Genomic DNA, 24,591 nt, shown 5'->3' with positions numbered 1-24,591 from the left:
TTAAACTACAGACAAAGCTCACTTGAAAAGTCAGACAAAGATATTCTACATAGAAATAGAACTTATTAATTACACAGAATAAAACATATTCTAAAATAAGCAGAAATCAGAATTCCTTATAAGACAAAATCTAAATCATCTAGAATATCTATATCTAAACTATCTCCTTCTAACCAGCATTCAATCTAATCCTTTTAAAACTACAGTATGCCTTGCTTGCTGATCCCCTCGAGATTATCCAGATGTGGTAAATAATTACTTCTCTCTGACCTTTCTAACCTCTAGTCTAGCAAAAGCTAGACTTCTGAGTAAATTAAACCCAGATGGCATTCCTCCACTTTACAGGACTGAACCAAATTTAAACACCAAATTAATCTGATTTCTTTGCCCAAGCTGCCTCACTAGATTTCTTTGATCTAGTATCTTAGTTGTAACCCGCTATGAACTATGTTGTTGATATTAGCGGGCTATAAATGAACTAACTATAACAAAGTTCTGACCTTCTCAAGGCTAGCTACTGTACCTGGAAGGATAACTTGTGTTTTTTCTTCTATGTTTGGTGGGGGCAAGTACGTGTGACATGTAAATACAGTGGTGGAAATAAGTATTTGATCCCTTGCTGATTTTGTAAGTTTGCCCACTGATAAAGACATGAGCAGCCCATAATTGAAGGGTAGGTTATTGGTAACAGTGAGAGATAGCACATCACAAATTAAATCCGGAAAATCACATTGTGGAAAGTATATGAATTTATTTGCATTCTGCAGAGGGAAATAAGTATTTAATCCCTCTGGCAAACAAGACCTAATACTTGGTGGCAAAACCCTTGTTGGCAAGCACAGCGGTCAGACGTCTTCTGTAGTTGATGATGAGGTTTGCACACATGTCAGGAGGAATTTTGGTCCACTCCTCTTTGCAGATCATCTCTAAATCATTAAGAGTTCTGGGCTGTCGCTTGGCAACTCGCAGCTTCAGCTCCCTCCATAAGTTTTCAATGGGATTAAGGTCTGGTGACTGGCTAGGCCACTCCATGACCCTAATGTGCTTCTTCCTGAGCCACTCCTTTGTTGCCTTGGCTGTATGTTTTGGGTCATTGTCGTGCTGGAAGACCCAGCCACGACCCATTTTTAAGGCCCTGGCGGAGGGAAGGAGGTTGTCACTCAGAATTGTACGGTACATGGCCCCATCCATTCTCCTATTGATGCGGTGAAGTAGTCCTGTGCCCTTAGCAGAGAAACACCCCCAAAACATAACATTTCCACCTCCATGCTTGACAGTGGGGACGGTGTTCTTTGGGTCATAGGCAGCATTTCTCTTCCTCCAAACACGGCGAGTTGAGTTCATGCCAAAGAGCTCAATTTTTGTCTCATCTGACCACAGCACCTTCTCCCAATCACTCTCGGCATCATCCAGGTGTTCACTGGCAAACTTCAGACGGGCCGTCACATGTGCCTTCCAGAGCAGGGGGACCTTGCGGGCACTGCAGGATTGCAATCCGTTATGTCGTAATGTGTTACCAATGGTTTTCGTGGTGACAGTGGTCCCAGCTGCCTTGAGATCATTGACAAGTTCCCCCCTTGTAGTTGTAGGCTGATTTCTAACCTTCCTCATGATCAAGGATACCCCACGAGGTGAGATTTTGTGTGGAGCCCCAGATCTTTGTCGATTGACAGTCATTTTGTACTTCTTCCATTTTCTTACTATGGCACCAACAGTTGTCTCCTTCTCGCCCAGCGTCTTACTGATGGTTTTGTAGCCCATTCCAGCCTTGTGCAGGTGTATGATCTTGTCCCTGACATCCTTAGACAGCTCCTTGCTCTTGGCCATTTTGTAGAGGTTAGAGTCTGACTGATTCACTGAGTCTGTGGACAGGTGTCTTTCATACAGGTGACCATTGCCGACAGCTGTCTGTCATGCAGGTAACGAGTTGATTTGGAGCATCTACCTGGTCTGTAGGGGCCAGATCTCTTACTGGTTGGTGGGGGATCAAATACTTATTTCCCTCTGCAGAATGCAAATAAATTCATATACTTTCCACAATGTGATTTTCCGGATTTAATTTGTGATGTGCTATCTCTCACTGTTACCAATAACCTACCCTTCAATTATGGGCTGCTCATGTCTTTGTCAGTGGGCAAACTTACAAAATCAGCAAGGGATCAAATACTTATTTCCACCACTGTATGAGAAAATAGCAGCAGTGAAAAGAAGGACTTCTTTGACTGGGTGATTAAAGAACTGGATAAAGGACATACGCTAGATGTAATCTACTTGGATTTCAGCAAAGCCTTTGATTCAGTCCCTCACAGAAGACTCGTGAATAAGTTGGGAGGATTGAACTTAGGACTGAAAATGGTGAACTAGATGGGTTGTTATTCATAAAGTCTTGGTCCTTTTTTGAAACTTTCTATGCCTTATTGTAAGTGCCTGTAGAGTACAATTATTACTTGGGTTTGGTAAGTGTGAGGTTTGCGACCTATCTGGTGCAATCTGTAAGAAGATCTTTTATGTTATGTTATACTGTTGTTTAACAAATAGATTAACAAGAAAAAAAAACCCAAAATAAGTTAAAATTAAATAGAACTAACCAATTTAGAGTATTATGGTGTAATATGTAATGATCAATTGCGTTACTAATTTAGACAAGTGTAAGCATGCAAGTATTCTTTTTTTTTTTTAACTCTAATTGGGTCTGAAGTCAGCTTACAATACTGTTTTTGTTACAGGTGGATATGCTGAGGCAGCATCTCAGTCACAGATATCCTGATCTGGAAATTAAGTCTGTGGATGGCTTCCAAGGAAGAGAAAAAGAAGCGGTTGTGCTGTCATTTGTGAGATCCAACAGAAAGAGTATGCTCTGTTTATTGGTTGTCATTTATTGTAGGTAAAATGGGTCTATAAAATGTACAGAAACTTCTCTTCCTACATATACTTCTACATCTTAGGTTCTGCTTTCCACGAAATACTATGCTAGCATTAATCAATGTGACTTGAAAATTAGTATGAGAACCTGTAGCAATTCCATCAACCAGTCAAACTGCTGCTTGGGGCAATCAGAACACAAAAACATAGGGGCTCTTTTTACATAGTAACATAGTAGATGACGGCAGAAAAAGACCTGCACGGTCCATCCAGTCTGCCCAACAAGATAAACTCATATGTGCTACTTTTTGTGTATACCCTCCCCTGATTTGTACCTGTCCTCTTCAGGGCACAGACCTTATAAGTCTGCCCAGCACTATCCCCGCCTCTCAACCACCAGTCCCGCCTGCCACTACCGGCTCTGGCACAGACCGTGTAAGTCTGCCCAGCATTAGCCCCGCCTCCCACCACCGGCTCTGACACAGACCACCGCCCAGACGCTTGCAAGTTGTGTCTGAGTTTAAAAAAGCGGACACAGGCATCGAAGAGCTCTTCGGGACCATCTTTTTGGAGCTCCGACTGATTCCTCGGCATCGACATCGGGAGCACAGGTAATGGCTGTCCGGACATCACCTTTAGCTGGGAGTAGCGAGCCGTCGAGCGGGTCTCCACCTGTCTCGAAGGCTCCTACTGTGCAGGCCCACCGGGACCAACCGCTGTTGGACCCGACCCCGAGGAGGCGTGTGGATTCCACGTCCTCCTCGTCAGTACCGAGGAGTTCCGGTGACGTGCTTCAAGCGAAGGCGAAGAAGCATCGGTACCGGTCTCCTTCAAGGCACGGTACCGGAAGGTCTGGGACATCGAAGGATTCCGCATCCGGAAAGCATCGACGCCGGGAGGAGCGCTCACCCTCCATACAAGAGGTGTCAGTGTATCGATCTTCGGACAGCCCGGTACCACCTCCCAGGCCTCCACAGATTCTGACATCGACTTCTCTACCAGCCTCACAGCCTTCCTCGACCGACTCTGGAGGAGAGCATCTGAGCCATTCTTCCAGGCCTTCTGGAAGGCATGCTGCGTCAGTCTGCCCCGGTACCCGGTACCGTCGATGGAAGCAGCAGCTGGCTCCGTGCCTGTGGTGATGTCCCCGACGCTGGTACCGCTTGCAGCATTGGCCTCAGCTGCCACCCAGGTCGACTCCCCATCGGCATCGCTGGAGGGAGCTTCATCGCGCACGGCATGGGAGTCGATTTCTCAGCATCGCCATCGAGGACATAGTTCCTCGGCATCGAGACGGACCCGGTTTCGGACTGCAGTTCGAGAACTCTTGTCCGATACCAAGGAGGATGCCTCCTGGGATGAAGGGGAAGATCCAAGGTATTTATTTATTTATGACATTTATATCCCACAGTATTCCCGCCCGTGTGCAGGCTCAATGTGGCGTACAATAATTAATAAGCAAATAATAGTACAAAGTACAGTGGACAAGGTCACAGGAGAGAGAGAGAAATAACGAAGGAGTGAGAGGAAGAGAGGGGAGGTGACAAATTATCACGGAGGGAGCTGCAGGCTAAAAGGGTATGGCACCTGTTGGGTTCTTAGTGTATGCACTGCCAAAAAGGAAGGTCTTGAGCCGCTTCTTGAAGGTCGGGTGATCTGAAGTGAATTTGACCTCTCGAGGCAACCCGTTCCACAATTGAGTGCTGAGATAAGGAAAAGAGGAACCATAGATGGTCTTATATTTGAGGCCATGAAGAGCAGGGTAGTGGAGGTTGAGGTACGAGCGGGCCGACCTTCGGGAGTTCCTGGGCGGCAGGTTAATGAGAGTGTCCATGTAGGAAGGGGCATCACCATAGATGATTTTGTGCACAAATGCGCAGGTTTTGAAGGCGATGCAGTCCTTCACAGGAAGCCAATGTAGCCGCTCATGTAACAGTCTCGAACTGTCAAATCTAGATTTGCCGAAGATAGTCGAGCTGCTGTATTCTGAGCTGTTTGCAATTTTTTTAGGAGCATACTCGTGCATCCCCCATAGATGCTATTTCAGTAATCAAGACGGCTAATCACCAGGGACTGGACAAGACTGCTGAATACATCTCGAGGGAAGTATGGCTTGATACGCTTAAGCCTCCAGAGAGAGTAGAACATTTGCTTGACAGTTGAGTTCACATGCTGCTCTAATGACAAAGATCTGTCAAGCAGAACTCCAAAGAATTTTAGGGATGTCGAGATAGGCAGGACAAGCTCTGGAGTAATCAGTGTAGGGGGCCAGAGTTTGTTATAGGGAGAGGAGAGGATCAAGCAGTGCGTTTTCTCGGCGTTGAGCTTGAATCTAAAAGAGTTGGCCCAGTCAAGCATGGTATTAAAGCCTTGACGTATCCGACTGGTAATTTCATTGAGTTCTTTCTCAAAAGGGAGGAAGATCGTGATGTCATCTGCGTAGATAAACGGGTTCAATCCCAGTTTGGAGAGAGTCATTGCCAAGGGGGATCAACATCATATTGAAGAGGGTAGGTGATAGTGGGGAGCCCTGTGGCACACCGCAGTCAGCTTTCCAGTGGGACGAGAAGGCGGAGTTGGCATGTACTTGGTAGGATCTAGATGTAAGAAAACCTCTAAGCCAGGCTAGTACATTTCCACTTGCACCGAAGTAGTCAAGGAGCCACAGAAGTATACCGTGGTGCACCATGTCAAAGGCACTGGACATGTCGAACTGCAAGAGTAAAATGCTCTTCCCTTCAACTATTTCCCTCTTGAAGTTGGATAGGAGAGTGACAAGTACGGTCTCAGTACTGTGGAGCGGTCGAAATCCCGATTGCGAGGTGTGCAGAACATTAAATTTATTCAGGTGCTCACTGAGTTGTTTATTCACCAGGCGCTCCATAAGTTTTACAAAAAGGGGGATGGAGGCTATTGGCCAGTAGTTGGTCAGATCACAGCTGTTTTTCTTAGCGTCTTTAGGTACCGGGGTTAGTAGGATGTTACCATGACTTGTAGGGAACTTGCCAGTACCAAGCATATAGTTGAGGTGCAGCGTCAAGTCATCTAGGAAACAGGCAGGGGCACACTGGAGCAAGTAGTTGGGGCATACATCCAGCCTGCAGTACTTCCTAACAAATCTGTGGAGCTCTAACTTGACTGAAGCAACAGAGAAAGTGGAGAAATTGAAGAGTAAACTGTCTGCAGGTTGCTCGTCAGGCCCCGGGTCCAAGCCATCAATAAAATCACTGATGCTGGAATGATTTTGTGGAAGGGTGCTGTGTAGGTTCTTGAGTTTGTTTTGAAAGAACCTTGCTAAATCGGCAGCGGGTGGGATGCCCGCTCCCGTAGTGGTAAGTACTGTGGTATCCATTAGCTTGTTTACAAAGAAAAAGAGTTTCTTGGCATCATTGTAATCCAGGCCAATTTTTTTCTTGAAGTAATGTTGTTTTGCCTGCCTGATGGCATAATTGTATTTCCTGTGAGACTGCTTCCATGCAGTTAGATGCTGAGTGTCCTGGTGCTTATGCCAGGCCCTTTCAAGTCGTCTGGTACTAACTTTGAGCATTCTAAGGTGTTCGTTGAACCACGGGGCGGCAACTTTCCTCTTTGTGGAGCACTCCTTGAGCGGCTCAATGGCATCTAAGGTAGTTCTACAACGGTCATCCCAATTGGAGAGGAAGCTGTTTGAGTCTGCCGGGTTGAGCCAGTCGGACTCATAAATAGACTGCCAGAACACTGCAGGGTCAACATACCCTCTCGTTGCGTACGATGTTGGGGAATGCGTGCGTCGTGGTCCTTTTAACTGCCACAGAATAGTACAGGTGAGCTTAAAGTGGTCAGACCAAGGGACAGCTGACCACAAAGCTTTAGCTATGCACTGAGTGTTGTGGCTGGCCGACTTAAAAGAGAAGAGGTCTAGAGTGTGTCCTTTGGAGTGGGTAGCCTGGGTAGTCCAGTAAGTAAAGTCCCAAGAGCTGAGGAAGTCCAGACAGTCACGCGTGCAGAGGAGTAATCTTCAAGGTGTCTCCCAGCATGTGTTAGAGATGAAGTCAGCAAAGATAGTTTGCTCTTCGCACCAGTTGCTGGGTGGTCGGTAAAAAAGGATGCGTTTCAGATGACCAAATAAGGTTTTATTAGATATTCTGCTGGTTCCTTCTTTCTTTCTTTTCTTAAAATTCCAACCACAACGATCCAATCCTCCTCTCAGCAACTTCATTTCCCTTCTTATAGAAATTCCCTTAAGAGAAAATGCAGACTTGATAGTCACTCCTCTCATCTGGTCATAAATTACTTCCGGCCTTGCTTTTGACCTGTAGTCATTTCCAATCTGCTGCTTCCCTTTGCTCCAAGGAATTTTCTTCCTTATTCCATTAGTATTCAGCACTTGTACTAACTTTACCAATTTTTCAGACCCCACTCCATCTTCACCACCTTTTTCACACTCCATGTCACGTATTTTGTTCTCTACAGTAAAAGTTATCTCACTTTCTTCAATCTCCAATACTTTTCTCCCATTAGAACTCGACATTTGTATCCCCTTCGCTTTCTCTTCTGAGGAGTCTTGTGGTCTTCCTTCTGATCCCAATCCTTCACCTGAGAAGAAGCTTTCTTCGCCGGAAAGTCTCTCCTTCTCGTCATTTGTCCGGGAAATGTCTGTGGGCATTCCCTTCCCTGTGGTAACGGAGGATGAGCCCAGGACTGAGATGCTCGAGGTCCTTGACTATCCTTCGCCACCTAAGGAGTCGTCCACTGCTCCTTTGCATAATATCCTTAAGGAGACATTGCTTAGGAACTGGTTGAAACCATTATCTAATCCCACCATTCCCAAAAAAGATGAGTCCCAGTATCGGATTCACGGAGAACCTGAGTGGATGAGGACAGAGTTACCTCACGACTCTATGGTTGTGAATTCTGCTCTCAAGAGAGCCAGGAGTTCTAGGGATTTTGCCTCTGCGCCCCTGGGACGAGAATCTCCTCTCTTTTGGGAGGAAGACCTACCAGTCCTCTATGTTCGTGTCCAAAATTCAGTCCTACCAGCTCTACACGAGTATTCACATGCGGAATAATGTAAAGCAACTGATGGACTTGGTGGACAAGCTCCCTCCAGAGCACGCCAGGCCTTTTCAGGAGGTGGTCAGGCAGCTGAAGGCGTGTCGTAAATTCTTGTCCAGGGGTGCTTATGACACTTTTGATGTTGCATCCAGATCCGCTGCTCAAGGTATAGTGATGTGCAGACTCTCATGGCTGCGTGCCTCTGACCTAGACAATCGGACCCAGCAGTGGCTTGCGGATGTTCCTTGCCGGGGGGATAATATTTTTGGCAAGAAGGTCGAGCAGGTGGTATAGCAGCTCCACCAGCGGGAAACCGCCCTCGACAAACTCTCCTACCGGGCGCCTTCAGCATCTACCTCAACAGGTAGACGTCTTTTCAGGGGAAGGAGGAATGCTCCCTATGCTTACAATAAGCGTAGGTACAGTCCACCTTCCCGACAGCCTTCCCAGGCTCAGCCCCAGCGTTATCGTTCATGTCAACAGCGTGCACCCAGACAGGCCCCTGCAGCTCCCCAGCAAAAGCAAGGGACGGGCTTTTGACTGGCTCCAGGCGAGCATAGCCACCATAAAAGTACCTGTGCCAGATGATCTGCTGGTCGGGGGGAGGTTAAAGTTTTTTCACCAAAGGTGGCCTCTCATAACCTCCGACCAGTGGGTTCTTCAAATAGTCCGGTTAGGGTACTCCCTCAATTTGATCTCCAAACCTCCAAATTGTCCACCGGGAGCTCAGCCCTTCAGCTTCCAGCACAGGCAGGTACTTGCAGAGGAACTCTCCGCCCTTCTCAGCACCAATGCAATCGAGCCCGTTCTATCAGGGGAAGAAGGGCTGGGATTCTATTCCAGGTAGTTCCTTGTGCAAAAGAAAACAGGGGGGATGCATCCCATCCTAGACCTAAGGGCCCTGAACAAATATCTGGTCCTAGAAAAGTTCAGGATGGTTTCTCTGGGCACCCTTCTTCCCGTGATTCAGGAAAATGATTGGCTATGCCCTCCGGACTTAAAGGATGCTTACACTCACATTCCGATACTTCCAGCTCACAGGAAGTATCTTCGATTCCGTCTGGGAACACAGCACTTCCAGTATTGTGTGCTACCCTTTGGTCTTGCATCTGCGCCCAGGGTTTTTACAAAATGCCTAGCAGTAGTTGTAGCATCGCTACGCAGACTGGGAGTACATGTGTTCCCTTATCTCGACGATTTGCTGATGAAGAACACCTCAGAGGCAGGAGCTCTACAGTCCATTCAGATGACTATTCGACTCTTGGAGCTACTAGGGTTTGTCATAAATTACCCGCAGTCCCACCTTCTTCCAGTTCAGCAACTAGAATTCATAGGAGCTCTGCTGGACTCTCAGACAGCTCGGGCCTATCTTCCCGAGATGAGGGCAGACAACCTTCTGTCTCTCGTTTCCATGGCCAGAGCGTCTCAGCAGATCACAGCTCGGCAGATGTTGAGACTCCTAGGCCATATGGCCTCCACAGTTCATCTGACGCCCATGGCACACCTTCACATGAGATCTGCTCAATGGACCCTAGCTTCCCAGTGGTATCAAGCCGCGGGGAATCTAGAGGATGTGATCCAGCTGTCCGCTGCATTTCACAATTCCCTTCAGTGGTGGACAATTCGATCCAATTTGACCTTGGGACGTCTCTTCCAAATTCCTCAGCCTCAAAAGGTGCTGACCACGGATGCATCTCTCCTGGGAAGGGGAGCACAGGTAGATGGGCTCCACACTCAGGGAGCTTGGTCCCTCGAAGAATCAGGTCTTCAGATCAATCTCCTGGAGTTGCGAGCGATCTGGAACACTCTAAAGGCTTTCAGAGATCGGCTGTCCAATCAAATTATTCAAATTCAGACAGACAGCCAGGTTACCATGTACTACATCAACAAGTGGGGGGGGGGGGGGGCACCAGATCTTGCCCCCTGTGTCGGGAAGCCATCCAGATGTGGCTTTGAGCTCACCGTCACAGCATGTTTCTCCAAGCCACGTAACTGGCAGGCTTAAACAACAGTCTGGCCGACAGGTTGAGCAGGATAATGCAACCTCACGAGTGGTCACTCAACTCGGGTGTGGTACACAAGATCTTTCGAGAGTGGGGCACCCCCTCGGTGGATCATTTTGCCACTCAGATCAATCACAAGGTCCCTCAGTTCTGTTCCAGGCTTCAGGCCCACGACAGACTAGCGTCAGATGCCTTTCTCCTACGTTGAGGGAAGGGCCTTCTGTATGCATATCCTCCCATTCCTCTGGTGGGGAAGACTTTGCTGAAACTCCAGCAAGACCGCAGAACCATGATTCTGATTGCGCCCTTTTGGCCACGTCAGATTTGGTTCCCTCTTCTTCTGGAGTTGTCTTCTGAAGAACTGTGGAGATTGGAGTGTTTTCCAACCCTCATCACTCGGAACGAATGGGTGCTTCTACATCCCAACCTCCAGTCTCTGGCTCTCACGGCCTGGATGTTGAGAGCGCAGACTTCGCCTCCTTAGGTCTTTCTGAGGGTGTCTCCTGAGTCTTGCTTGCTTCCAGAAAAGATTCCACGAAGAGGTGTTACTCCTTCAAATGGAGGAGGTTTGCCGTCTGGTGTGACAGCAAGGCCCTAGATCCTCTCTCTTGTCCTACACAGACCCTGCTTGAATACCTTCTACACTTATCAGAGTCTGGTCTCAAGACCAACTCCGTAAGAGTGCATCTTAGTGCAATTAGTGCTTTTCATTACCGTGTAGAAGGTAAGCCAATTGCTGGACAGCCTTTAGTTGTTCGCTTCATGAGAGTTTTGCTTTTGTCAAAGCCCTCTGTCAAACCTCCACCAGTGCCATGGGATCTCAACATCGTGCTCACCCAGCTGATGAAACCTCCTTTTGAGCCACTGGATTCCTGCCATCTGAAGTATTTGACTTGGAAAGTCATTTTCTTGGTGGCTGTTACTTCAGCTCGTAGAGTCAGCTTCAAGCCTTAGTTCTATCAGGTCTATGCTCCCTATACTAAATTCCATCATAACAGAGTAGTCCTCCGTACGCACCTTAAGTTCTTGCCGAAGGTGGTGTCTGAGTTTCATCTGAACCAGTCAATTGTCTTGCCAACATTCTTTCCCCGTCTTCATACCTGCCCTGCTGAACGTCAGTTGCATACATTGGACTGCAAGAGAGCATTAGCCTTCTATGTGGAGCGGACAAGCCCCGTTAGACAGTCCGCCCAAATGTTTGTTTCTTTTAATCCCAACAGAAGGGGAGTTGCTGTCAGGAAACGCACCATTTCCAATTGGCTAGCAGATTGCATTTCCTTCACTTACGCCCAGGCTGGGCTGACTCTTGAGGGTCATGTCACGGCTCATAGTGTTCGAGCCATGGCAGCGTCAGTGGCCCACTTGAAGTTAGCCACTATAGAGGAGATTTGCAAGGCTGCGATGTGGTCATCAGTCCACACATTCACCTCTTATTACTGCCTTCAGCAGGATTCCTGACTTGACAGTCGGTTTGGGCAGTCGGTGCTGCAGAATCTGTTCGGGTTCTAGAATCCAACTCCACCCCCCCAGGCCCATTTTTTGTTCTGTTCCAGGCTGGACTCTCAGTTAGCTGTTTCTTCGTAGATCAATCTTTGTTATGTCCTCGCCGTTGCAAGGCCCAATTGACCATTTAGTACGAAAGCGGTAGAACGAGAGGACATGAAATGAGATTGAAGAGGGGCAGACTCAAGAAAAATGTCAGGAAGTATTTTTTCACGGAGAGAGTGGTGTATGCTTGGAATGCCCTCCCGCGGGAGGTGGTGGAGATGAAAACGGTAACGGAATTCAAACATGCGTGGGATAAACATAAAGGAATCCTGTTCAGAAGAAATGGATCCTCAGGAGTTTAGCCGAGATTGGATAACAGAGCCGGTAGTGGGAGGCGGGGCTGGTGGTTGGGAGGTGGGGATAGTGCTGGGCAGACTTATACGGTCTGTGCCAGAGCCGATGGTGGGAGGCGGGGATAGTGCTGGACAGACTTGTACGGTCTGTGCCCTGAAAAAGACAGATACAAATCAAGGTAAGGTATACACAAAAAAGTGGCACATTTCTTGGGCAGACTGGATGGACCGTGCAGGTCTTTTTCTGCCGTCATCTACTTTGTTACTATGATTTGAGTGAGCCTGGGGGCTAGGGATACCCCACATGTGAGAACAAGCAGCTATGATTTGAGTGAGCCTGGGGGCTAGGGATACCCCACATGTGAGAACAAGCAGCCTGCTTGTCCTCGGAGAAAGCGAAGATACTTACCTGTAGCAGGTATTCTCTGAGGAAAGCAGGCTGATTGTTTTCACCAACCCGCCCATCTCCACTTTGGAGTTGTTTTATTCTTTATTTGCTTTTGATTAACTGAGGCGGGAACGGGCGTGTGCGGGCGGGAAGATGGCCGCACATGTGCAGTGCGTCCGTCCCGAGCTCCGGAAGCTGTCGCAAAGCTTTTGGGATTTTTGCTAGAAAAATTTCCGTTCCTGGGCCGCCGTGTACGCCGACCCACATGTGAGAACAATCAGCCTGCTGTCCTCGGAGAATACCTGCTACAGGTAAGTATCTTCGCTTTTTTTGTTTTTTCTGAAGAGCTACCATATCGGCCCCTGACGCAGGCATAGATACCGAAACACGGCCTGTGCCGGGTCCTAAAATAAAGATCTGTTTGCTGTCCTCAGTCTTGGAGGCCCTTGGTGCTATTTTTGTTGTTGAATAATATCAGCAACAAGCAATAATATGGTTTAGTTTTTTCTAATTTTTCCTGGTTTGCTTTTGTATTGAGATCAATTGCTTCTGTAAATTTATTTTCTGTTATTTCAAGCATAAGTACTACAGTGATAACTTGGGATCTGAAGATTGATTGACAGGGACTATACCTATTTCCATGAGCAGCAGAAATTTTCTGTGTTTACTCCAATGAGGTGTGCACAGTGAGCTTATTGTGTCCGAGTTATTTCCTTGAGGAAAATCCATGTATTCAGCAGGCAGGAGCTTCTCGTTTATAAGACACTGAAATATTAACAACACATAGATTTTTTATGAGTCTTTTGTTTTCAGTTTTGTTCTGTTCTTAACTTTGAAGAATTTGACAAGTTTACTTGCTCTTGAAACTGCAGTTGGAAAAATTGATTCTAACTGACTTGAAAATCAGCTGTGTTAAACTGTTCCCCTTCAGCATATAAAATTGTTTTATATATAGCTGTGGTGGAGGGGGACCAGAGCTTACAAAAAAATAAAATGGAGGACCTGGAGTCCAAACTGGAGGACCTTGAAAATCGGTCCCGAAGAAACAACCTGAGGCTGGTGGGCATGCCGGAGTCGCTGCCAGACAGGAATCTACAGGCCTTTTAGGAGAAGTGACTTACTGAGGAGCTGCAGATAGAGAGCAAGGGTCCCCTGCGCATTGAAAGAGCGCACAGAATAGGTCCGAGGACACAGTAATTTACAAAGACCACGAATGGTAATGTTGAGGGTTCTCAATTTTGCTCACAAACAGGACATATTACAAGCAATTAGAGCGGGAAAGACATTTATGAAAATAAAAAAATATTATGCTTTCAAGACTACTCTGTGGGAGTGGCAGCGCAACGCAAAGCCTTTTCCCCTATTTGTTCAAAACTGTTTGCCCTTAAGATCAAGTTTGCATTGATGTACCCGGCCACTCTCAAAGTGACATATGGGGGTGCGACTACATCTTATACAGTGGTGGAGGAGGCCCGTAAATTTATGGCACGAATAGAAGAAGAGGAAGGAGAAAGATCAAGGAAGACTTGAAAGACTAGTGCCTCCAAAAAAATGCGGCAGAGATGGACAGAGGATAAAGAAAAAGAGAGCACAGTGAACTTCTTCTGGGGGAAGAAGGGAAAGGGACGATGTATAAAAGGGACATTGAACAGATGGAACTTTTCAGTGGACTCGGGTGCCAGTGGACTTGCAAGTAAAACCCCTTTAGGGGGAAGAAAAGGGATCAAGGGGCAGCAGGTGGAAGCATGCTTGATACGGGATGTGAGAAGAATACCAAGATAGAAGTAGATGGGGGGGGGGGGGCTGGAATAGGGAGGGAAGGTAAAGTGTCTGAGATGTGTGCATGTGGGAGTGGCTGAAAAAGTACGGTAATTCGGGTTGTTGGTTGGGGGGCGTTTGATGTGATTGTTCCCATGAGGGGAATAGGATGTTGGAGGGAGGGGGGAATGGGGGAGGGAGGGGTAGGGATAAGTGGGGGAGAGTAAGGGGGACTGGTATCGGAGATCATTGAGAGCTATACAGATCTGGAATGTGGTGTTGACAGAAGGGAGAGGGGTAGCTAGGCTGGGCTGGAAGGCGGGCGGGGGACGGAGGCTGGGACGTCCCTTGCCAGTGCAGATTCAAAAAGTAGACAATATGAAGCTGAAATATGGTTGGAGGATATGGTAAAGTTAATAACTTGGAATGTGGGGGGGGATAACTTTGCCAATTAAAAGATCAAAAATTTTACAGTATATGAACAGACATAAAGTGGAAGTGGCTATGCTGCAGGAGACACATCTTAGTGCAATTGAACATGCTAAATTAAAAACCTGGTGGGTGGGAGACTGCGTCGCCGCAGATGCTCAGGGGAAGAAAGGGGGAGTGGCGATTTTATTTAAGAAAGGAGTGGCTGAGGAGGTAAAGACCATAAGAGCAGATCCTGGGGGGCGGTTTATTTTGGTAAAAGCGGTCATTAATAAGCAAACATGTTATATATGCAACATATATGCCCCAAATCAATATGATAAGAAATTTTATAGTAGGGTGATTCGAGCTCTGACAGCGGAAGAATACGGGCCCGTAGTGGTAGGGGGGCATTTTAATCTGGTATGGGATCCCGGGATGGACAAGTCGAATTCGGGACCATGGGCTGGCTATTATGCTAATAAGGGTTTGATCCAGTTAGTCAAAATGTTAGATCTGGTGGATGTCTGGAGAGAGCTACACCCAACAGAAAGGGACTATACCCACTTATCACGTGCCCACGGTACACAAGCCCGAATAGATTACTTGTTGATAAATAGAAGGGAGTTCAGTAAAGTGCGACAATCGAACATAGGCCCCTACGCTGTATCGGACCATGCTTGGGTGTGGATGGATTGGGAGGTGGGACAAATCAGGGAAGCAGGAGGACGATGGCAATTCCCTACTGAGTTGTATGAAGACCCTAGGTTTAAGGAAAGGATGTTGGGACTCATACGGGGCCATGAATGTAGACCATGAGAGGAACACCATATTGTATTGGGATGCAGCTAAAGCGGTTGTGCGGGGAGAAATAATAAGTTACACACATTATACAAGAAAGACACGGGATAGAGAAGGCTGGGGGGATTGATTCGTAAAGCCAGGCAGGAATATGGGGCATCACCGACGGGGGGGGAATAGGAGGAGGTTGGTGGAATATCAAATAGCGCTGAAAACGCTTCTTCATCAGAGAGCCCATAAGTCACAACAATTTTATAGATATATGCTTCATCGGCATGGTAATAAAGGGGGCAGGTTGATGGCAAGGCTGATTAAAAATGCAGGTGGACCACGTAGAATTCTTACGATACAGGATACTGGAGGGCGGCGGGTGCACTCAGATGAGGAGATATGTGAGATCTTTCAGGAATACTATTGAGGTTTATATGCGGCTCCCCCTGAGACAGGCCTCCCAGGAGAATTATATTTGAACAATGTTGTGCATCCGCGACTGGGGCAGGCTAAGAAGAACCAATTGAATGCTCTCCTAACCGAGGAGGAAGTGACACTGGTAATAGCCCATAGTCCCCTGTTAAAAACCCCAGGGGTAGATGGGTTCAGAGCGGAGTTCTACAAAATTATGGGAGAGGCAGTAGTGCCGCCATTAAGTAGAATGTTTAATCATATTGTGGAGGCAGAGATGTTGCCTCAATCTCTGGACCTAGCTCAAATTATAGTGTTGCCGAAACCTGGAAGGGACCTACGAATGTAGCTTCTTATAGGCCTATATCTTTATTGAATGTTGAAGTTAAATTTCTGGCGAAGATAATGGTGAACCGTCTAGCTAGAATATTACCAGATCTTCTTCAAGAGGCCCAAGTGGGATTTGTGGGGGGCTGATTGGTGGTAAAGAACATGCTTAAGATATTGACCTCACTGGAATATAGGAAGCGAAGGGGAAGCCAATCTATACTAATTCGTTTTGACACTGAAAAGGCCTTCGATCGAGTAAAATGGGATTTTCTTTATGCCACGTTAAAGGCCTATGGGTTCGAAGGACGTTTTATATCTGTTGTGAGGGCGCTATATTCGACACCCAGTGCTAGGGTGATGGTCAATAGAAGAGATTCAATGACATTCCCAATACTACGAGGGACTAGGCAGGGATGCCCCTTGTCACCGCAACTATTCGTGTTAACACTGGACCCATTGATAAGGGGGATAATGGAGAATCTGGATATTCGCGGTATTCAGGTGGGGAAACATTGTTTTAAGGTGGTGGCTTTTGCGGATGATCTGTTAGTTCATCTGGAGAAGCCAAGAGAGTCAGTGGAGGCGCTTTTGGAGGAGTTCCAGGAGTATGGGGAATACGCAGGGTTCTGTATCAACTTACAAAAATCAGAGGCGCTGCCCTCATCCCAGCAGGTCAAGGGATTGTGGAATGCTAACTTTCCCCTGAGATGGGCGGTGAACTCGTTTAAATATCTAGGGATCCGGTTGACAATGGATGTAAGTACATTATATTGTAGTAATATTACACGCCTCATGGAGGATACCCGAAGACAGCTGGAAGGTTGGAAGGCTTTGCCGCTTTCACTGACAGGGAGAATAAATTTGATGAAAATGGTTCAATTTCCCCGCTGGCTATATGTTCTTCAAAGCCTATCAGTGAGCATGTTAAAAAGAGACATTCACATAGTAAATAGAATGTGGAGTAGATTCTGTTGGGCAGGGAAAAAGCCCAAAATTCAGTTGGCGGATATACTGGGACCCTGGAAGCAGGGGGGTTTGGGGTTACCAGACTTAAAAACCTACAATCAAGCATGCTTGTTGAGACACTTGAGTGACTGGTTTGGAAAGGAACAACATTACACGCCGGTGGAATTGGAAAAATCATTTTATGAGCCCTATAATTTTTTCTATTTGTTGCACTGCACGGAGAGTCATTTGCCCATCCATTTGAAGGGAAGTGTTGTGCTGGGCCCTCTGAGAGAAGCGTGGAAGGGGTTGGTGACTAAATTGGGTGGGAATGCATTGGTTTCAGACCAACTATCAATTAGGGGAAATGAGGACTTTGGACCAGGCCTGGATAACCTGGTGTTCAGGACTTGGGAACAAAAGGGAATAGTTTTGTTGGAAGATTTGTTAACAGGAGAAGGGAAGCTGCTGCCATTTGAAGAAATATATGAGAAAGTAGGTTGCACATGGGGTAATCAGTTTGCATATACACAAATCAAACACCTGGCTAATCTGGACAGCGCGTCATTGGGACTGAGGTTGGGTACTAGGATACGAGAGTTTTTTTCAACAGATGTGGAATATGGGGGTCTCGGTGTCGGGGCTTAATAAAGCTCTTAACAGTAAGGCCCAGATTAGAGAATTTGCAGAGATTAAGAGAAGGTGGGAGGAAGATCTGGGGAGGTCACTGGGGGATTGGGATGTGGTAGCTTCCATTAAGAATATCGCCCAGTTGACGAAAGATGAAAGACTACGGGAATGCGGAGTAAGGGTGATGCTCAGAGCATATATGGCCAAAGTACAATTGGCTCATGTGAAGCCGCATGAAGGGGTATATTGTAATAAATGCAAACAACATAGACACACGTTTTACCATGCGATGTGGGAGTGCCCCAGGATTCAGCAGTTTTGGGAGCAGGTCTGGAGGTTTCTGACTGGAATATTAAAAAGGGGGATAAGGGGCTCAGTAGAACAATTTGTGTTGGATAAACCTAGAGCATACTACCCGTTGAATAAGGGGGCAACTCTCCTGAGTCGCAAGTTGACTTTAGTAGCACGAAAAACTATATTACAATATTGGGAGGAGGAGGAATCCCCGGCATATTGGCACTGGAGAAACCAAGTGCACTTGTTGGCGACTTGGGAAGCAGTAGACACGAAGGGATCCCCCAGGCAAAGGAGAGATTACTTAGCAATATGGAACCCGTACTTGTCCAGTCTGAGCCCCAGGGGTAGAAGTCTTATTGTCAGCACCTTGTGATCTATGAAAGAGATACCTAATAGGGCAAGGGGGGGTGTGAGGGGGAAGGGGTAGGTGAGGGGGGAGGGGAGGGGGAGATAGGGGAACTGAGGGAGGGGAGGGGGAAGAGATCAAAGTGGAACAGGGGATATGTGTTGGAAGGGAGAGGGGGGAAAGAGTGGGGGGAAATAAAATTTGATAATGGACTGTAGTTGTTTGATATAACGGAGGACCATTGCATAGTGGAATTGTAGTAGTTGATATCATTTTGTGGGGAAACGTTCCTCTGAACTGTCATCAAAAATAATGTTATATAAAATGTAGGAAAGGGGGTAGAAGGGAACTAGGGGATAGGGGAGAAAAAGTTAAAAAGGGTGAGAAGCTGTTCAGTAAAGTGTTGGATTTATACAGCATGATGCATGTGTGAACAAGTTCAGTAAAATATATTGTTTTGGAATAACATGCTGAAATATCAATAAAAATGTTTAAACATAAAATCGCAGCTCTCTCTGCAAAGGGTGATGATCCCAGGATCAGCATCCCCATCATGACAAATCCCCGACAGCATAATCCTCTCCGTACATACCTGACAAACCAAGCACTAACCCCCCGCATGTTACATCACCCAACCTCCCCCATCAAAAAATCTGTCCCCCTACCCAAGAGGCTCCCACATGTAGACATGAAGCTGACACATGCAATCCTCTGGTGCTCCCTCCCAGGGCCCAATGCCCCCAAAATTGTTGGGCCGCAAGCCCCCTTCCCTCCAACCCACTCCCCAGTTTTACTGGGGGTCTCTAAAGCCTAGTGGGGTGGGAGCAATGCCCATTCATTCCCACCCACCTCCTGGCTACCTGGTCTAAAGATGGCTGCCAGGACTTGTTGCCGTAATATCGCGGTAGTACTTCTAGCGGTCAGGCTTCTAAAAATGCCCATAAATGGAAGCTTGACCCCCGTGTGGTAATACCATGACATTACCACTTGGGGTCATTATCACCATTTTTGGACCAGGCAGCCAGGAGGTGGGAGTGAGTAGTCATTTTCTCCCACCCCACTGGACATAAGAGACTCCAGTGAGGCCAGTGAATGGGTCTGGGATGGAGGGAGGAGGCAGTTATGGCCCAACATTTTTGGGGGCATTGGGCCCTGACGGGGTACTGGGGGAGACAGCCAAGTGTTGACTTCATGCCGATATGAGTGGGAGTGGTCTTTGCTGAGGGGGGTCAGGTGCTTAGGTTGTTTTGGAGGTCCGGTGCTGTGCTGTGGGGGAAATTGTGTTGGGGAGTTGGGTGTTGTTTAAATAGGGGGGAACGAATTGTGGTGTCATGGAGGGGGTAGGGTTCTGAAGCTGTTGCAAAACTGTGTGTTTGTGTTAGTGGGAGGGGGGTGTGGAGGCTGGTATTCACTGGGCCCAGTAACAGGGGGATTTATATCTGCCCCTTCAGCAGTCACGTAGTTATGCCTTGGAGCAGGTATAAATTCAAATGCCAAGGTTTCTCCATGCAGACATAGTAAATAGGGAATGCGCATCTGTATTGTTGTCTCACCCAGGCTTCCCCCTTTTCCCTGCCCCCCCCCCCCCCCCCCCCCACATAAAACACAGGAGAACGCTTTGATGTTTATATGAAAGTGTGCAATGACCAGGGAGGCCTTATCTCAGGTACAGTGCACAAATATTTATGCACAGAATAGTGTCTTGACACTCACCTGTACATAATGTATGCTTATGCAACTCAGATGCTAATACAGTTTTTGTAACATAGTAGATGACAGATAAAGACCTGTACGGTCCATTCAGTCTGACCAACAAGATAAACTCATTACATAAAACATGATTTGATACTTCATATGTATACCTGATCTTGATTTGTCCTTGCCATTTTCAGGGCAAAGACCGTGGAAGTCTGCCCAGCACTTTCCTTGTTCTAAAACTTCAGAAGTTGTCATCGAAGCCCCTGAAAAGCTGCACGCCAGCCCATCCAGATCTATTCATCCGCAAAAAGGCAAACTTTTTATTCTAACCCTTTGACAATGTCTCTTACAAATATATTAAACAGAATCGGCCCCAGCACCGACCCCTGAGGCACTCCACTGCTCACCTTCCTTTCCTCCATGTGGATTCTATTTACCACCACCCTCTGCCGCCTGTCGGTGAACCAGTTTCCAAGCTAGTTCACCACTTCAGGTCCTAAGTGCAACCCTCCCAACTTTACGAGTCTTCTGTGAGGGACCGAATCAAAAGCTTTGCTGAAATCCAAGTAGATTACATCTAGCGTATGTCCATTATCCAGTTCTTTAATCACCCAGTCAAAGAAGTCAATCAGATTCGCTTGGCTTTTCCTTTAGTAAAGCCATGTTGCCTCGGATCCTGTAACCCGTTGGATTCTAGACAGTTAACTATCCTTTCCTTCAGCAGCAACTCCATTATTTTTCCTACCACCAACGTGAGGCTTACTGGCCTGTAGTTTCCCACTTCTTCCCTGTCCCTGCTTTTGTGAAGAAGGACCACATCAGCTCATCTACAATCCTGCAGAACCTCTCCTGTCTCTAAAGATCTATTAAATGTGTGCAAAATATTGATTCCACGACTAATACACATCAGTGTGAGCGTGTTTCCATGGTGACTGGGGTGCTTTTACATATTTGTTCACATTTCTATACCCAGATATATTTGCATAGAATTAGATTAAAGCAGTGGGTGCAAAAACATGTTTTTTACATGTGCAGTAGAAAACTATGGGGCCCTTTTACTAAGGCACGCCTAAAAGTGGCCTGCGCTGATGTAGACATGTGTGTTGAACACGCACTGGTCCATTTCCTCAGCACACCTGCAAAAAAGGCCAGGGTAGTTGATATGTTTTGTTTGTTTTAAATTCCTGCACCAGTATCTGGATTATGGCTGGCACTCAGTATCAGGATTTATATCCACCTTTGATGCCTTGATAATGGTGATATTGAGTCCATATCCACATAGCTAATCAGATAAGGTTAGGGCAACCTTTTTGCTGCACCCTGGTCCTCGGAAGCTCTTGTCTCAATCAGTTGGTTAGTCTATAAGGTACCACCTGCCTGCCTCTGTCAGTTTTATCTGGAGAGTTATACAGTTCATAGACTGAATAATCCCATTAACCTGGGAGACCAACCTTGCTCTACCTATAGACCACCGTAGAGCTATCTGGATAGCTTGAGGGGGTAGTCTAGTGCTACTGAAAATCAAGGGCTGGCCCTAGTCAGCAGCACCTTATCCAGGTAGCAGATGCTGCTACCCACATAAATGGCTTCAAATATTGGGCCTCTGATTTTTTGGTGATGTGGTTTGATTGGTAGGATGGAATTGGGCCTTGCCTTGTGTGTTATGATTTTTGTTTTTGCCTGATAGTGTTTGGTTGATGTTCAGCCACGGCCATCAAGCCTTTTATTTATTTATTTTTTAAACTCCGGTTATTGTTATGTAATTTCTCCCTACCCTCCATATTTCAACTATGTAAACTGCTTAAGCAGTGTGTCAAATAAAATTGAAAAACTTGTTGCAGTCAAAGTAAAATATCCAGATATTCGGTATCAATGTCTGTACAGTAACCGGCAGTAAGTATTCATACAAGGCAGCCAATGGTAGAACTTATCTGGATAGAGGCAGTATTCAGTCTGTTATCTGGCAACTCATCCAGACAACTTAGGACAGCGATCTGTTTATTTATGTATTTATTTTACCATTATTTGATATATCACCAATCAAGTAATATCTTAAACGATTTACAATATCAATGGAAAGGAGCAAAAAGGAGGGAAGAATAGTAGACTGAATATTGCCACTATCCGTATAAGGTCCAGGACCACCCTTGCTTTGCCCATCACACTATCTACATAGCAGGCACTTCTATAAGTGGGAACCTTCATCTAGGCACCTTAGTGCCATGCGGTGAAGACAGATAGATTGTATAACATCATCTGGTTGCCCCTAGCATAACCTAGGCCATGTCTGGGTTTCAGCATGGAATTTCTGGGTTTCTGGAGCCAGCTACACCACAGCCGGTTAAGTGCAATATTCAGGACTTAGAAGTCCAAACGGTAAAATGTGACCTGCGGTAGTGTGGACGCAGAAAATTGGCGCGTGCTCTGCCATATTTTACCACGGCTGGAAAAAAGGGTTGTTTCTGTTGGTCCAGTAAATGGCCATGCACTAAAATTAAAACTAGCATGTGGCTATTTACTGTCTGAGCCCTTACCTCCACCCATTGACCTGTTGGTAAGGGCTCACACACTACTCGTGTGGTAATCAGGCAGCATACACCAGTGTGGCTGCACTGCCGATTACCACCAGGAATGCCTCCGTGGTAGAAAATAGACAAATATTTTCTACTGCGTGAAAACGGCGCACACCAACTTCAAAACTATTGTGGGGTGCCTGTGCTACCCCTGTGGTAATAACGATTTTGCAGGCACTACCTGCTCGTTAGCCCTACTGCTGCTTAGTAAAAGGACCCCTTAATCGGCTATCGTGGCCGGTTAAGTGTTGAATATCGATGGTTTTGAGTTTGGCGCTGATCAGTTATTTTCAGCAGCACTAACCGGTTAAGGAGCCATTTCTGGCTGGTTAAGTTGTTTCGAACATTGACCTCTATGTATCCTGCTAGCATTTTTGTGAGTAAGTGTACGCTTACACCCGTAAATGCTAGTATTCTGTACACGCTCAAGGGGTACTTACTGTACACTGCCTTGAGTGAATTCTTTCAAAAAGGCAGTAAATAGATCCTAATAAATAAATAATGTGGGTGTTCAGTTAGAGAATTGCCCTTATAGTGCCAAGGCAATCTGTAAGGATATTCAGAGGCAGTATCTGAATAGCACCTCTGAATATCTCGGTCTGCAGTACTTATCTAGATAGCAGGTGCTGTTGTGCTTTTGAATATTGACTTGTTTATTTATTTAGTGGGATTTATTAACGCCTTTATGAAGAGATTCACCTAAGGCAGTGTACAGCGGGTACAGTTTAACATAAAACTTACAGTTTTGTTAACAGCATGGTATGAATTGTGGTTTTTATTTCATAAGTCACTACAGGCTTTAAGGTAGTGGTGTCTGTTAAACATAATGGAGTGCACAGCACAAATTTGGTGCATTGCCCACCAGCTGGCCAATAGCAAGATTTTGTAGGTATTTGAACACACTGATAAACAAAATGTAGATTTTAGCTCCTGGGCTCTCTGTAGTGTTATTTATCCCTTTCATTTCTTGCTGAATTAAAACATGTGGCTTGATACTATAATTGCACTAAAACCATCTGAGATCATTCAGAGTTTGACATAAATTCAGGCCTTTGCTATAGCCCAGTTGTGTTAATTATGCAGATAGTCCATTTGTGCTATATTCATATTTATTATTTAAATGAATGTATAATGACATACTCTTAAAGAGTTCTGTGATATAAATGAAGTCTGAATTATTTAAAGTGTCCCCAAACTAACTATATTTTCTTGTGCAGATATAGTTCTTTCACATGTTATTTATTTATTGGGATTTTTAACTGCCATTTGAAGAGATTCATCCAAGGTGTTGTGTAGCAGGTACAGCTTGATCTAAAACTTACACTTCTCTTAACAGTGTAACAATAGTGAAGTGTGCAAACAAAAGCAAAAAAAACAATCAATGAGGTAACACTGGAGATGACAAATTGAATCATAGAAATGGGACTTACTGTAAAACAATCACATAACAGAAATATGATGTTAGCAGAATACAGATTATACTATAACAGGCAGCATGGAAAGATATGATACTTGTGATATCAACAGCACAAATGAAACACCTTAATAGGCAACATATTAGAACATTCGAATAACATACAAATGATGTTCATATGTTAGTACAATACAAAAAAGATAACTTAATAGGGAGCCAAGGGGGCCAGTACAGTTGAGACATATAGACAGAGTAGCTGGGTAGCACAAAGTCTTTGGGATAAATAGATGAATAGCTGCTTTGAAGGCAAATTTATATGTATAGTTGAATGTGGCGTGAGTGGATAGTCATTTGCAATGTGCTTTAAAGGCTTGGGGAGAAGGGCCATGCTTTCTGAAATAGAAGTAGACCTTCACCTGCTTCCTGAAGTAAAGGAGACATAAATTAGGCATAGCCCCTCTGGAAGTGAGTTCAACATTGTGAAGCTACTCCTGAGAAGGCTTGCTGGTGGGTGTCACATAGTATAATTTCTGTTCACCAGGGTACAGCTATTGAGAAAACCTGAGAGGTCTCAAAGGTGTGTAGAGGGTTAACTTATTCTTTAGGTACTTTAGCCCATTTTGTCTGAAGTCCTTGAAAATCAAAGATAGAGGTTTAAATTTGGCTCTTCTTCATCGATCTGAGACTGCCCCCTTGTTTTCATGTTCCTTCACTGTGCTGGGCTAACTGGTGGAAGCAGGTGAAAGCCAGTGACATGTTTGAAGAGAGTTGGCAAGTTCTGTTCCCAGTTGACTGGCTGCTGCATCACTAAAATCACACCATAGGCCTCCGTTTTCCAAACTGTGTGCTGAGGTGCCCTGA

General features: G+C 45.9%; 1 protein-coding gene across 1 annotated transcript in view; it reads left to right on the top strand.

Moving 5' to 3' along the window:
- Nucleotides 1-24,591, top strand: part of IGHMBP2 (immunoglobulin mu DNA binding protein 2) — a 237,282-nt gene that overhangs the window by 162,259 nt on the left and 50,432 nt on the right. The window contains exon 12 of the mRNA XM_030201132.1: nucleotides 2,727-2,850. Within this exon, the coding sequence (XP_030056992.1) occupies nucleotides 2,727-2,850 (124 nt within the window). The remainder of the gene's footprint in view (nucleotides 1-2,726; nucleotides 2,851-24,591) is intronic.

This window comes from Microcaecilia unicolor, chromosome 4, assembly GCF_901765095.1.
Source record: "Microcaecilia unicolor chromosome 4, aMicUni1.1, whole genome shotgun sequence".
Taxonomy (NCBI): Eukaryota; Metazoa; Chordata; class Amphibia; order Gymnophiona; family Siphonopidae; genus Microcaecilia; species Microcaecilia unicolor.
Note: the sequence above shows the minus strand (reverse complement) of the source record. Positions and strands in the feature narration are given on the sequence as shown.